A 15,086-nucleotide genomic window follows, 5' to 3' on the forward strand; every position below is an offset into this window, starting at 1 on the left:
TTCCTGCTGGTTTAACTAAGACTCAGGGAACCAACCGATCAAAAGGAACTCCATTTGTAATATTTAAAAGCTTCTCTATTTCCATTAAAAACCATTCACCTAAGTTTACTATACTTTTAGTAATGACCAGTTTTAATAGATTGAAATGATATATTCTCATTTCCTTTCTCCAAAAGAAAATAGCAATACACTTTATCAAGCAAAAGATGAATGGCAATGATGCAAAAAACAATGAACATATAATATTTTTTTCATTAACAATCCAAACACTACAAAACATGGAATATACAACTTAATGAAAATACAAAATTAATGAAAAATGGGGTACATATCACATTAGCAATGCAAAAGACCAGCTTAAGCATAGTTTATCTAAATCAAAAATTAATAAAAGGAAAGTGCCCGTTTTTCAAATATGCACAAAAATATTTCGGTCACTTCTAGGGAAAAATTAATCAAAACTTTCTGCTAATTCTATATTACAGCACGTATTACTAATGGTTTATAAAACTTAAGCATCTTCTTACACTTAAAATTTACAACCTTTACCAATCATTACACACTCATTCAATCCAGTCTGTCAAAAATAAAATTATTTCATTCCTATGTTTATGAAATAATTACTGATATGTTATGAATGCCAGGTGGTGACTATGTGTGATGGAGATAGTGATCAGAATAATGTCATGGATCTAAAGTGGGTCAAGGGTCAAAGAGACCACCTCCACCTGGAATATCTGTGTGTTGACTTCTGTCAATACTTCTACTATTTCTAAAATAATTCTCATTCCAAAAAAGCTAAAGCTTTCATACTTACATTTGCTATCCTCTTCTAGTGTTCAAAGTGTATACAGTCCTGCCACATGACAGAGCTTTCCTACTCCATTTATACAATCCCTACAATTCTGAGTCCAGCAGAAAAAAAAAATAAGCAGTAAGACTCAATCATATGCCCCTTGTCTTCTGTATGTTTAGTGATTCCCACTTTTCTGAAGTAAATTAATGATAAACTGCACAATCCTAGGTATCATTCTATAATGCAAATGAGAAAACATATTTAAAATTTCCAAGAATAATACCAGTGTCCATTGCAACTCATGTGTCAAAAGAGTTCTGTAAGTTCATGCTTTTAGCCAATGCCTTACAATAATCCATGCCTCTTGAGTGCAGTTCTAAAACTAACGGCAGTTCTAATCATGTCACTATCTCCTTCGAAGCCACCTGTACAGAAAGTACCTACGATCGGTATCAGCCTCAGCTTGAGCTTTCTGGTTCATGTTCAACAACTGCCTACCAAGTTCATTAACATGCACCAAAGGTGGCAAACTCGAGGATGGAGAACTGAACTGCAGTTCTGGAAAGGGTTCCAGCAGTTGCTCAGTGGTCCTGTGGTGTCATTCACTGCTGCTGCTGCTGCTGCTGCTACTGTCCTCTCGCTTGGGAGAAGATGAACTGTCCCGGACTGGTAGCAGGTCATAATGGCAAGGGATGTGACTGTTCTTTGGGAGGTCATATGGATCCTGGGTGAGATGCCCATTATTGCTGAATATTCCTTGGACGACACTCACTGTGGGTTCTGCAATAACACATTAATTTATTAGCAAGGGGCATTTTAAAAAAATATAGCACTTCTTGCAAATATCAAACACACAAGATTCTTTCATAAAAGTATAAGAAAATACTAGTTTTAAAAATCTGATCTTTTATAATCACATAGGGTAGCAGCTCTGAAGTTGTTGGATCAACTGAAAAATACAAATGGTGTTCAGAACAAAATGACGAGGATGTGGTTGGGGTGAAGGTATAGACAGAATACACAGAAATCTTGGAGATAAGCCATTGTCTGAAAATCTACCTTGAGCATAATCTAGTTCAAACCACTGATTCTACAGGTGAGAAGACCAAGGTCTTTGGAGCTTAACTCAATTCAAGGAAACAGTCAACATATTCACAACTTTAGGCCTCAAGACTCAACCTCTGAGATGAGTTCATAGCCTACTGTGGTGGGCTTTTGGGATCATTGAAAGGGGAATTATTATTGACTTAAAAATAAAATCAGTTCATTACAGTTTCTATTTTTAAAAGTTGTGTTTTTACTTAAAAACAAATTGTTTTTCTTTTTTGATGATGTGTCTATGACATAAAATCAATTATTAGTCTCAAATTGGACAATTCATTTGCAAGTAATCAAAATTATTTCAAAGTCATAAATACCATGAAAGAGAGAAAGAAAAAGGGAAAAAATAAAATATATAGCTTTACTATTTAAGCCAGTGATGGCTGTGTTGTTTTATCCTTTTCCAAATGGTATTCACAAAGGGGAATCCAAATAGCTTACAATAGCTACAATTTTAAATTGAATTCCTACTAATTTGTATCAGTCACATCTGAGAATATTACTGATAAATCAGACAAGTTTAAAATAAAATGTTACAATCCTGCTAAAATCATTATGTTAATATAATGAATAAAACCAGGAAATAGAAGCCTCTTTCTTAATCCATTTGAACTATTTGTTTTAGCTAACTCAATACATTAGTTAATATGATACATATTCTATTCCACATATATGGTAAAATATTTACCCTGGTTACAAAACACAAGATGGATGACCAGTTGGAAGATAAGGAAAATGACTTTAAATGTGCTAAATGGTTTTTTTCCTGGAAAGATTCTTTTGACATCAACTAATATGATCACTGCAAACACAGGTTGCATCTAAAATATTGGCCACTTACAATTTTTCCCCAAATTCTTATGCACGCAGTTCTTTCAATGGTTGGGAGAACTCACCAACTTCATAGACATTCTTATTGGCTGAAGTTGAGTTATTGATCTCTGCATATGGGGAATCTCTTCGTGCTGGTGACTTCATCTCCACATAGCCACACTCGGAGTTTTTAGGGAGAAGTACAGGTGGGTCTTTAATAGTGGCATAAGGGTTTTCAGAACTGCTTAAGGAACAGTTACTTGAATTATATTCAGAATTCTTTCCCAGATCTATGAAGAGAAATGAAAGGAAAAAAAAGTAAATTCTGTTTTATGGACAACATCATTTCTAGGTGACAATTTACTTGGGCAGATTATTTTTTCTTCTTTAAGGTGAGGTTTCTAAAATTTTATCTACTGAAAATAATCCTGCACATTTTCCACTCGTTTTTCAAGATAATTTGTTATAACATCACCCATCTATAAAGTAATATGGTTCATCTCCAAGGGGAGTAGCAATAAAAATGCCATGGACTGGATTTCATTTTGATGATCACAATTAAATATTATCAATCTCATTTTGATTCACTAAAAGAAACTTTACTGATTAAAGCCTTTGGATTTTCAAAAGGAATTTTCAAAAGCTTCACTCTAGAAATCAGCTATTAATGACCACAGGAGTATGAGAAGCTTCTGTTATGATGAGAAAGGGATTTGTGCTGTGAAGATGCCTTGTTAAGACTTCAGTACTGGGCACCATATTTCTCAAGCTCATCCTGAAGAGCAGATCTTAGTCGACATATATCCATAGTGATCTCTTCTTATTTTCCTATATATTTCCTATTTTACACCTCTCTCCCAATCATTCATATTTTTTTCCAAAGAAAAAATGAGTATTTCCTTAGCAAACTGAAAACTTTGTTCCCTAAGACTTTAATAAGATTCACCTATTATCACCTTTTGATGTCAGTCAAACATGTTTGTGTGTTGGTGTTATTGGTTAGATATCAGGTGTTCCTCAAACACTCATGTGTGAGATGATACAGGAACACTCAGAGGTCAAGTGATTTGATTATGAGAGGTGTAACCTATTCAGTGAATTGATCCACTAATTTGGATTAAGTGGGTCTAGTTAGGTAGGGTGTGGCTGGTAGGGATAGGGGTTCTTTGGTCCCTGGTGAGCTAAGCTTTCTCTGTTTCCTGATGGCCATGTTCTGAGCTATTTTCCTTCACCACGCCCTTCTGCCATGACGTTCACCTTGGGCCCAGAGCTGTGGAGCTGGCCATCTGTGAACTGTGACCTCTGAAACCGTAAGCCAAAAAGAAACTTATCCTCTTTATGTTGTTCTTGTCAGCTCTTCTGGTCACAGTGATGCAAAACTGAGTAAAACAGGTGGAGTAATCATTTACATAGTGACAATCCTGTATTATCTCTACCCTATTACTTGTTTAGAAAAGGATTTCAGTCTTTGAGATAAGTGGTGTTTAAATTGTGGTTGAGATATATATATATATACCAAATATATACCATACCTTTTAAGGATTTTCCCATATAGCTTCTGTCAAGTCCAAAAGCACCTATGATGAAGGAAGAAAACAAAAAATCACTGAAAGGAAGAAAAAAACCCATCTAATGTTCCAAACACAAGGTGCAGGGTGTGCACCTATATCTGACATTCACCTGTTTATTTATAAGGACTTAGGGAAAAGCTGTTGATTCAGCAGAATCTGAGGTACAGAGATGATCCAATATTCTTGATTCAAGGTTGCATAGTAGAGACATAGCTAAGACAAAAACTTGAGAATTCACTCCCAAGGGCAGCTCTTTCAAGGCTCTGATAGTTTTCAAATTGTTTTCTCAGTAACCATTATTCAGCTATATCATTGTTTCCACTATAATCTCTTAAAGAATGTTATGGACTTAGGTTAAAAGCAGAGAGTAATGACTTGTGATGAGCATTATACATAAGTATTGAGAGTTTTAAGAAAATGATGCTTGTGTACACGTCTCTTAGAGTGATGTTAAACTCAGGTTCTGATGGTAATGGCTACTGAGCAAGGCATGCTTCTGTAAAGAAAGAGGGAGGCTTCCCTTAAGGAGGAGGGTATGTGTAATTTCAATGACTATAGGATAAGACAAGGGAACACTTTCTTCTCTAGGTTGTAAAGAGTCTAGCCTGGCTCCTGGTTGGTGGGAGACTTACAGGGTTATACAGGAAGATAGTTTAGAAGGATTTATAGTAAAGAATTAACCTTATCAAAAGAGAGGTCTGACCTTTGCCTTTAACTCCTGGGAGGTGATCCCTATGTCTTTGGATTATCCTGCCCAATAAAAGTGTCTCTGCTTACATGGAGATTACACTAGATAGCCTAACAAAGTAATATATGGTTGGGTCATGTGACATCAGCTTGACCTCAGGAGGGGTGCAAACTAAAGATCAGTCACATGCGCAGGTGATCATATCCACAGGACCAAGCCCCCCAAATCTCTGGATACCAGAACTGGGTTGAGCTTCCCTGCTTGGCCATACTCTGTGTATATGATCACATATTTTTGCCAGGAAAAGTTAGCCCTGTCCACGACTCCTCTGGGAGAGAAGAAATTATAGCATCTTGCTTTGCCCTTTCCTGAACTCTCCCCCAGGGGTCTCTTCTCTTGGCTTATTTTAATCCTTATTCTGTGATAAACTATAACTCTGAGTATAAGAGCACTCAGTGAGTTCTGTGAATCCTTCTAGCAAATTATTGACCTGAAGGATAAACTTGGTGACCTGTAAACTTACAGTTGGATTTAAAAGTGAGGGTGATCTTGGGGGCTTCCAGACTTTGTAGAGAGACCCCCATGGAAGGGGCAGGGCCTGTGGCCTCTGAGAGCTGCCATAATAGGGAGCTCTGTTATTCTTTCCCTAATTCCCTGACCATCTCCAAACTATGGAAAGTCTTACTAGCTGTCCATCTTGGTCTGAGCTGTGCAGTGGCTAGACTTTCCCAAGGAGACAGAAGAGCAGCATGGAGTGGAGAGAAAACAAGGAAATAAGCTGAAGCTGTGAGACCAGCCACCCAGCAAGATTCTCTCTCCACTGACTTGTATGACCTTGAGCTGTTTTACAATGGAGCAGGCAGACTTCCTCATAAACGCCTACATGTACCAATCCCCCAGATGCGTGCTCCATAGATCCAGAATTTTCAGTGAAGACAGTATGTTCCCAACAATTAGTCCCTAAGGTGTTACTGAGACAGAAAGGAGAGATGTTTATAGGACCAGTGAAGTTATTACAGTAATTAAACAGAACAAAAGGACCTTTGTCCTCGTTGCCATTGGTTGGCATCTTACTGAATATCAATTCATATACTTCTTTGGACTAAATTATAATTTAGACATTTAAAAATCTCTTTTAATGTTAAATGATTTTTACCAATAAGCATAATATAAATGTGATATATGTATAATTGTATTGTGTCTATAAATACAAAGCTGTTGATAATATTGGTATAGAATGCAGATGAAAGTTAAAAATTTGCACTCACTTTTCTACTGAAACATTTCTATTTCTACAGTAAGAGGCATCCTTGAGCCCACAGGGATTGGTTCCTACATTCAGTATTCACAGAGAAGCAATAACCAACTCTGAGCCCTAGCTTTCTTCCTTACCTTCTTTGAAATTTTGGACAATAGAGTCAACCCCTCTGTGCTTCCCAATTCATGCACTTTTAGAACAAGATTTGTGGAATGCATGCCCAGTAAGATTGCCAGATTTGTGCAAGGTGAGGTGCAAGGTGATGTATATCACATTGTGATGTACATGTACCTAACATAAAGTTGGTCAGCTTCTTTAAACACTTGATTATTTTGATATAATCATTCTGTACTGAAAATGAACTACTATGTAAATCAGTTAAGTTTGAGTTTTGACAAAACAACAAGCATGTTTCATAAATCTTTGTGATGCATTTGTCCTAAAAAAATATTTGTTGTTCATCTGGGCTTTCTGGCAACCCTACCACCAAATAAATACATGAGAAAAGGTTTCTTACCACTAAGGAATGCACACACATATTGGAAACTGTACCACAGTTTTCAGGAAACTGTGAATCACAGTTCTTTAAGTGTGGACCAGGTACTCCCAACTCCTTTTCAGATGATGAAAACTTGATGAGAGTTTTCACTTGATGAAAATGATTCTCATAATAAAATAAAGATCTTATTTGCCCTTTTCACTCCAATTCTCTTGCAAGTGTACAATGGAGTTTTCCAGAAGCTATGCAAGGTGTGAGATCACAGCTGACCAAATGTAGAAAATGATGAGAATCTAGGTATTTATTTTTCAGTTAAACCAGACATCTAGGAGATTTATAAAATATAAAACACTGCTAGTTTTCTAATTTGAGGGGTTTCTAAAAATGCTATTTTTCCTAAAAACATGCTTTACATAATCACAAAAAGATATATTATTATTTTAAATAAGTTAATGTTTTGGTATACATCTTAATGTGTCCTGAAAAGCTCATGTTAGGCAATGCAGGAAGATTCAGAGGTGAAATGCTTAGAGTCTGAGAGCTAAAACCTCATCAATGGGTTAAACCCTTTGATGGATTAAAAAGATGAATGGACTACTGGCTGGTAACTGTAGGCAGGTGGGGTGTGGCTGGAGGAAGTAGGTCACTGAAGGCATGACCTTGCCCTCTATCTTGTCCTTGTCCATGGCTCCAATCCCCTCCCCCGTTCCTTTCCTGGCTGCCATGAGCTGACAGCTTTCCTCTGCCACCACCCTTCCACCATGATATTCAGCCTCAGCAATGGATCTGGTCAACCATGGAAGCATTTTGGGGTCCTCAATAATCTTTAAGAATAAGAAGTGATCTGATTGCAAAAGATTTGAAGACTATTGATTCTATTCCAGTTGATATCTGTTTCCTCACCTGAAAGGAAGGGATGTTGATCATGATGCCCAATATTAAAAGAGAACAAAGAAGAGCACGTGGCCTGGCACCAAGGGAACAGTATTAAAAAACCAGCTCTAACTTTTTAACAGGCCACCAGACCTTGTGCAAGTCCCTCAACCCCTTTATGACTCAGTTTCTCAACTTTCACATGGAGATGATGATAACTTTGTCATCTGACAACTATCAGTACTTGTTCCTCTCAGTTCTACCTGTCAGAGTACTTTCAGAGTATTTGTCTCTTTATCAATTCCTGGCACTCAGTAGGAACTTAATAAATTTTGTTGAACAAATACAAGATTTAGGATGGTAGTAAGTCCTATACAAGTGCTGGGCATAATTATGTGGTTTCTCTGATGTGTTTCTAATATATCACTGTGGTACAGACACAGATCTGTGACTATTTCTGATGACAGAAGCTAAAGGATCTTGCTGGAGTATGGGGCGAACGCACCGAGCTCGTTGAGGTAACCACCGTGTTTCCAGTCCGCGGGCAGGGTCCCTGTGCAGTCCACCACGGGGCCTCTCTTCCCAGGATTCACGTTTTTAAGATTCACAAACAACTGATTGTTTTTTGACTGTTAAAAGCATAAACAATAAAACATTTAAAGACAAGATATAATGTGGCACAACATAGTGTTGCCTATCTGAGGCAAAGCAAGCCCAGGTCTCACCAGAGAAATGTTTGGGGTTAGGAGCTTTTAGGGGGTTTGGGGCTTCAGCCTTTGCACACATGAGTTTCTTTATCTCTAAAATGAGGATAATAATCACTATTGATTTATGGGATTGGTGTGAAGACTGAGTTTATATTTATAAAGTGGTTAGAAATGCTTAGCACATAGTATTAGATTGTTGCTATGTGACTCTTTTTGACTTACAAAATTAACAATTCCCTATGAGCCCACCCAAATAAACGAATATTGCTGTTACTATCGCAGAAGGGGGCTAGAAAAGGGTACTGAAAGGAAATCAGTTGGGGAAAAAAATGTTGGTGATTTTACTCAGACTTGATTTTGCTAGAGGGCTTTATGTTTTTATTAATGTCATTGCGAGAAATTATTCTAAAATCTCATTTAAAATTGGAAATATTTTTTTCCAGGAGGTATAATGACAGGGAGTACAGACAGGGAGACTGACTCATATAGCAGCTGCCTCACCCACTAGCTGGGCAGCCACTTGGAAGGGCGTGAAGCTCCCTGTTATACAGGATTTTGTCAGTAAACCTGAGATGCCATGCCATGCTCAGAGGGCTGTTTAGAGGAATTGGACAATATATATAAAACAGAGCAGCATGTGCAACCACAGCCCTGGCTAAACTTGCTCCTTTCCTCTTTCCCTGCCTGCCTTCCAACTTGAGCCCCTTCCTCTTACCTTGGCAATGGTCATCCTGTCCCTGTTGTTGACATGAGGGGATGTGGCACACTGGGTAAGGGTGTGGTAACTGGGATTGGTGAAGTAGTGGCTGTTGGGATTTCCACCGTTGCTGTGGGGCAGGGTTTCTGCAAGAAGAGAAAGAAATGGTAAAGATGGAAGGCTCCCTTGCATCTGTGGGAGAAAAGATAACCAAAATGACAGAGCAAATGTTTGGACTGCTTCCATATCGCAAGCTGGGCAGCATCCCCTCCTGCCCAGCCCTCTCAGCAAGGCTCCTAGACGGAGCAGGCATCTGCCCTTCTACCTGCCTCTGTACACAAAGTGTGAACGCATCCAGAGACAGCTGCTTTCAGCTCTGGGGCTAGTTAAGAGCTAGTACAGCATAATTTGAAGCTACTTCTGCTCCAACTGTCCTCTTTTAATTTTTAAACACTTGATTTTTTAAAATTGGGGTATTACGGTTAGAATTCATTGTGATGTACATGCATCTAACATAAGTTGGTCAACTTCATTAAACACTTGATATTTTGATATAATCATTCTGTACTGAAAATGTACTACTATGTAAATCAGGTACTTTACATATTCCCCCAGAATCATATTGATAAATATGTAACCAGCCTGAAATCCTTCATTAATTAATTGCTCCAAAATTAATAAGGATTTTACATTTTCAAATTCCTCACTTTAAACGGTTACTTCTTTTGATGGTTGAATGGGTCAATTATATATATGTATTCATTCCTTCATGGGGATTTGTGACAGAAAGGAAGATTTAGAAGAGCTTTCTAAAGCACTGCCTTGATTACTGATGATACCAAACAATGGTTTCAGATACAACTTGTTTTTTTTTGTTGTTGTTGTTGATGTTGTTGTTGTTGTTTTCAGCTAATGGCTCCTGTGGACTCAGAGAGACTGGAAGTCACTGTAGAAAAGACTGAAGGCCAGAGACACAAGACCTGGTCCACTTCCCTGATCTGCTCCATGACCTTGGTAAACTTGGCTCCTGACTCCTTCTCTCCCTTCTCACACGTGACAAGAGCTTGGGACTGGGTGCCCAGCAAAGCCTCAATTCCCTAAATCCAAAGTAACCACACAACGAGCCCAATTTAAAAAGCCTCATAGAAAATGACGGGGTGGTGGTTTTACTGCTTTTGAAATGTAAAACACATCTCTAGCAATTTACACCTGTTTTGAACATTCAGTCCTCCTAGGGAGAATGGACAGAAACAATGGACAACCAAACACCCAGTTTCAAAGACCCAGGACAGAAGCCTAACTTTGCAAGGAGTGAAAGGCCTCTCATGACTCCAGTCTTGCCTGAAATGGTGTAGTCTGCATTGATGACCCGCATGGCAGGAGTGTAGGTCACCGCTGGCATGCTTGACTCCTTCCCCTTCTGCTTGTGTCTATAAATAATGAACAACGCCAGTAGGAAGAGAACAACGAGGACAAGAATGATGATGCCCGCGATGGCCCCGATCTGGTAGGAGTCAGCAGGGAGGGCAGTGCTGGTTCGGCTTAGACTGTTCAAATTCCCAACGATTATAACACCAGCTAGGGGAAAACAGAAAAAAAGAATCGGATAAAGAGGACCATGTGCAGGATAAGTGCTTGATTTCTATTTACAAAAATCTCCTACTGTGCTAATGCCTGGATATTTTCAGTTCATGAAATGTTAATTTGGAAACTTCTGGAAAGAGAGCAGGAAAAGAAAAACATTCTTCACTTTCAGATGTTGTTGGTTTGTCTGTTCCCAGAGAAGGTCTGCTCTAAGCCTCAAAGAGACAGGAGTTGAACCCAAAGATTCAGCAGTAGGGTTTGGGAGCTACTTACATATTTCAAATTTAAACCTTAAACTGGTGATTAATTTGGAATAATAATTTATCTAATTGTGGCTTTGTTTTACTTATTATTCGTTATGGACCTTATACAGAGATAAATTACAAATGCCCAACTCTCTAACTTAATATTACATTTATCCTTGGTGTTTCCAAGAGTAATTTTCTTTCCAAGCTAGCATGACTCCATTATAAATCTAGTCCAAGACCTAATTCCAGAGCCTTTTACCTTAGAAGAGATCCCATTCTGTGAAAAGTTATTTTCTATGACATTAAGATTTCTCCTGATAAAACCTGATAACATCACGCTATAACATCACCCTTACTCATTAAACTCAAAATTCAGTTTTACTTAGTTCTTCTATCAAGTGAGAAAGCTTAGGGTTCCAATTTGAGAGTCGAGAAATTGGACATCTGAAAAAGTGACTCCGATGTTAGGAACTTTCCCTTTAGCTCCAAGGCTGCAGTTTCATCATCTAAAATGAGAAAAGTGGCCTTTTGTGTAGCTGCTTTCTGCTTAGATAAATGCTCCTGTGACTTTATGATTCTTAACACTAGAAGAACCTCCGATAAACTATTTTCCCTGAAACATAGAGATCTCAGGTTATTCTAGTGAGATGACAGTGCATTTATAATCATGATATGATAATGAGATATAACATCCAGCTGTGATTACAATCAAAGTTAAACTGTGAACATGTATGTTATTTTATGAAAGAAATTAAAATTTTCAAATATGAGAACTTAGATGGTCTGCAGAACTTCATTTGTCATAGGTCCATGTTTGTGGCCTTTCACCGCCCACCTGCTTATTGCCACCAGACAGCACTGTGTGCAGTAGGAGCAGAGGCCCCCTAGAAGGCAGCTCCAGAACCATCAGAAGCTCCTTCTCAGAGGCCCCATCCACCCCAGAGTAAGAACTGCCCGGGTGAGACTATGTATATCAGAAATGTTCCCAGGTGACTACGATCCACATCCTAGCTAAAAACCACAGACACAAGTTTCTTAAAGTGTTCAACATATGCATACAGTGACTTGGTCATTCCACTCCTAGCGAATCATCCAAGAGAAATGAAGTTCCATACAAAGGCTGGTACGCTGTTGTTCACAGCAACTTTATCTGTAATAGCCCCCTAAACTAGAAGCAATCCAAATGTCTACCTACAGGTGAATGGTCACCAAATTTCATTGTTGTCTATCCACACAATGAAATGCTACTCGACAACAAAAAGAATGGAACTATTGAGAAATAAAAGAACATGGTTTATTTGAAAATAGTTATGCTGACAAACATAGAGGACAGTATGATTCCACTTATATAAAATTCTAGAAAATGAAAACTCATTTATAATAACAGAAAGTAGATTAGTGATTGCCTGGGACCTAAGAACTAGTGGCAGGAAGGGGCACAAGGAAATTATTGAGCTATGGAACTTGTCATTATTATGATGATGGTTTCATGGGTATAAACATATTCTAGATTTTGTCAAATTGTATGCTTTATATAGGTGTGTCTTTTCATATATTATTTATACCTCAATAAAACTGAAAAAAAAATCATAGCCCCGATAGAATGTTTGTAGAATAACAGAACCTGGCATCAAAACTGTGACATTTTCTACATACCAGTTATGTGTCCTTGGGGAAATTACTCAACCCCTTTAAGATTTAGTTTCTTAATCTGTAGGACATCAACAATACAGCATCCATTCTAGTGAGTAAATACATAGCCAGTGAGGATTACACTGGATCATAAGTGAAAATACCTGCCATTGTGTGTACCTGGTGGTCATGCAATACGAGGTTGCAGTTATTATTTACCAGTATCCTTACCTTGATCACATCGTGCCCCTTTCCATCCTGGGCTGCAGTAACAGGTCCCAGTGATGTGGTCGCAGGTGGAGTTGTTCATACAGTCACATATCTGGCGACAGCCATAGCCATAGGTTCCTGCAGGGCACTCTGGAAAAGGAGATAAAATCAGTGTGGCTCCCCAGTCTTGGGGATCTGAAGCAAGACTGTCTCTTACTGAATGTCCCTGCATATTAGGAGGTAAGTCCTTTCAGCAAGCTCCTGTTCAGGCAGTCTTGTAATGCTCAGGGTGTCCCAGAGCTGGACAGCAGACCCTGAGTCTTGGTGGGTCTCACAGCTCAGGCTGCACAGGGCTAGAGATTGAATTACTCAAAATTACAGCTCCTGCCACTTCCGGCTGCTGTACACACATACTTCCCTGATGCATATAGAAAGAGTCTGTGAAACTCCCATGAAACAGATAAACGTAATCATAAAGAGGAATTTGAGATGACTCTAGCAGGCAAAATTATGGCTGGAAGGGGCCTAGACTGAGAAGCCAACTAGAGAAGCTTCCTTAAGAACACCCGTATTTTATTGGAGATTTAAGGATCCTTCTAAATACACATACTCACTTGGATCAGAGGGAGTAGAAGTAGGGGAGGACAGTTTTGTTAATTTTCTTGGTAAGAACTTCATTTGTCAAAGAATGGTTCAGACTTTGGCTCTGCAAGTTGCAGTCAGACTAAAATAGTAAGATTCTTATGATGTATATAATAAGAATTATTATATACATGAATTTCAAAGAATAGCATAGATAAGTCAAACCTTATGACAAAATACTGGTGTTTTTCATAGAGTGAGCAGCAGGGGGCAATGTGTTATTATTCGCTGAGGGCTCTGCAAACACTGGGATTCTGTTTACAAATGAGCACTGGGACAAGTCTTCAAAAATACAGACATTTAAATTTGATGTTCACAGTCATCGTGGAAGCATTTAGAGGCTTTTATTTAATAAGACCTTAATTAATCAGTCATCTGGCATTCAAGTGGTGGTCAGTTTAGAGCCCATTCTGGTTTCCATGCCTATGCTTAAAAATTTACACATATACACACATACACAAAGAGGGGTATACATGCCACCATGTGACTCAGTATCTGCTTTATGATTAAATGAAACAGATACAAAACTAAAACTGGGCTCTCACTGTCTTGAGCTGAACCCTTATATCACTCCTGTAGCATTTGCTAGAGGGAAGGTGTGCAAAGATGAGCTGGGATTAAGCACAGGTGACTGAGACCACCTTGCTGCCCAGAAGATAGTAGGTACTGGTGGAGTGGAGGGAAGCAATGCTTTATTGCCAAAGTCCTGCTCTGCTGATCCACCTCTACAGGTCACACTGCCCCTATAACCATGTCTTCCTTGCTGCGCCCTTGCTAAGACTGTACTCTCTGGTGAGCAGGAATTCTCCTGCACCTCTTCCTACCTCCTAGGTCTTGTACTATATATGAGTGTGCCCCCTATAGTTCTCAGTCCTTATTTACTCATCTTAAATACCAAATGAAAGTTATAGAGCAAAGGAATGATAAGCTCATTTGAAATGCTCAGTTCAAGGCTAAATCTGTGAGCAGATGCATAGCTGGGGGGTAAAAATGGAAAAACAAGGATAAGGAATTCCAATAGAATATGTTCTGAGTGGAATTTTTAAAAAATAAGGTAATATGTCATCTTGAAGGTTAAGACTATGATGAGAAGTTGTTAGTGGAAATAGTATAAAAGAACCGTGTAGAAAAAGCAGTCAAAAGGGTGCAACATTTGCACAGCCTTGTTCCTGAACCAGCTCCTGGGGCTGGTACTGAGCCCTCAGTCCCACTCCCCATCTAACACCCTCGCCTCCAATTCGAGCCTGGCCTTGCCTCAGCCATGAAGCAAGCTTGACTGCCTCTGAGCAGCCACATTCCAAAAATAAAAGAGAGAGGAAGGGAGAGCCAGAAAGAATAGAATGGAAAATTTGAATTCTGCCCTCATCCTTGCAGTCACACCTCCTCCACCCAGAGTACTGAGTGATTTGCTCAGAAGAAGCATTTGCAGGGAAAGACAATAGCAAGGATCCCAGGGAGGAGAAGTCACCTGTGCTGATAAGTAACCAGCCATCAGCTCAAACCACATAAAAATTGCAATAATTCTGCTCTTTAATATTTCCAAACATGTAGGAAAATTGACTCCAAGGGAAAGAATTCCTGTCTAGTGACCTCATGCTCTCATACTCACTCTGCTCACAGTGCCTCCCCATGAATCCCGTGCGGCAGGTACACTGTCCAGAGATGTGGTCGCAGTCGGCTCCATTTTGACACTGGCATATCATTGCACAGTCCTTGCCATAAAACCCCAAAGGACATCCTGTGCAAGGAGGGAAGATAGCTGGGGTC

At 39.0% G+C, this 15,086-nt stretch overlaps 1 protein-coding gene across 1 annotated transcript in view; it reads right to left on the reverse strand.

Annotated features, from left to right (window-relative positions):
* Positions 1–270: 270 nt before the first annotated feature.
* Positions 271–15,086, reverse strand: part of Megf10 (multiple EGF like domains 10) — a 120,102-nt gene continuing 105,286 nt past the window's right edge. The window contains exons 17-24 of the mRNA XM_026413830.2: positions 14,929–15,057; positions 12,699–12,827; positions 10,345–10,581; positions 9,022–9,149; positions 8,105–8,228; positions 4,243–4,287; positions 2,794–3,000; positions 271–1,576 (exon numbers count right to left, since the gene is read on the reverse strand). Coding sequence (XP_026269615.2) covers positions 1,395–1,576; positions 2,794–3,000; positions 4,243–4,287; positions 8,105–8,228; positions 9,022–9,149; positions 10,345–10,581; positions 12,699–12,827; positions 14,929–15,057 — 1,181 coding nt within the window. The 3' untranslated portion in view covers positions 271–1,394. The remainder of the gene's footprint in view (positions 1,577–2,793; positions 3,001–4,242; positions 4,288–8,104; positions 8,229–9,021; positions 9,150–10,344; positions 10,582–12,698; positions 12,828–14,928; positions 15,058–15,086) is intronic.

Source organism: Urocitellus parryii, chromosome 1 (assembly GCF_045843805.1).
Source record: "Urocitellus parryii isolate mUroPar1 chromosome 1, mUroPar1.hap1, whole genome shotgun sequence".
Lineage (NCBI taxonomy): Eukaryota > Metazoa > Chordata > Mammalia > Rodentia > Sciuridae > Urocitellus > Urocitellus parryii.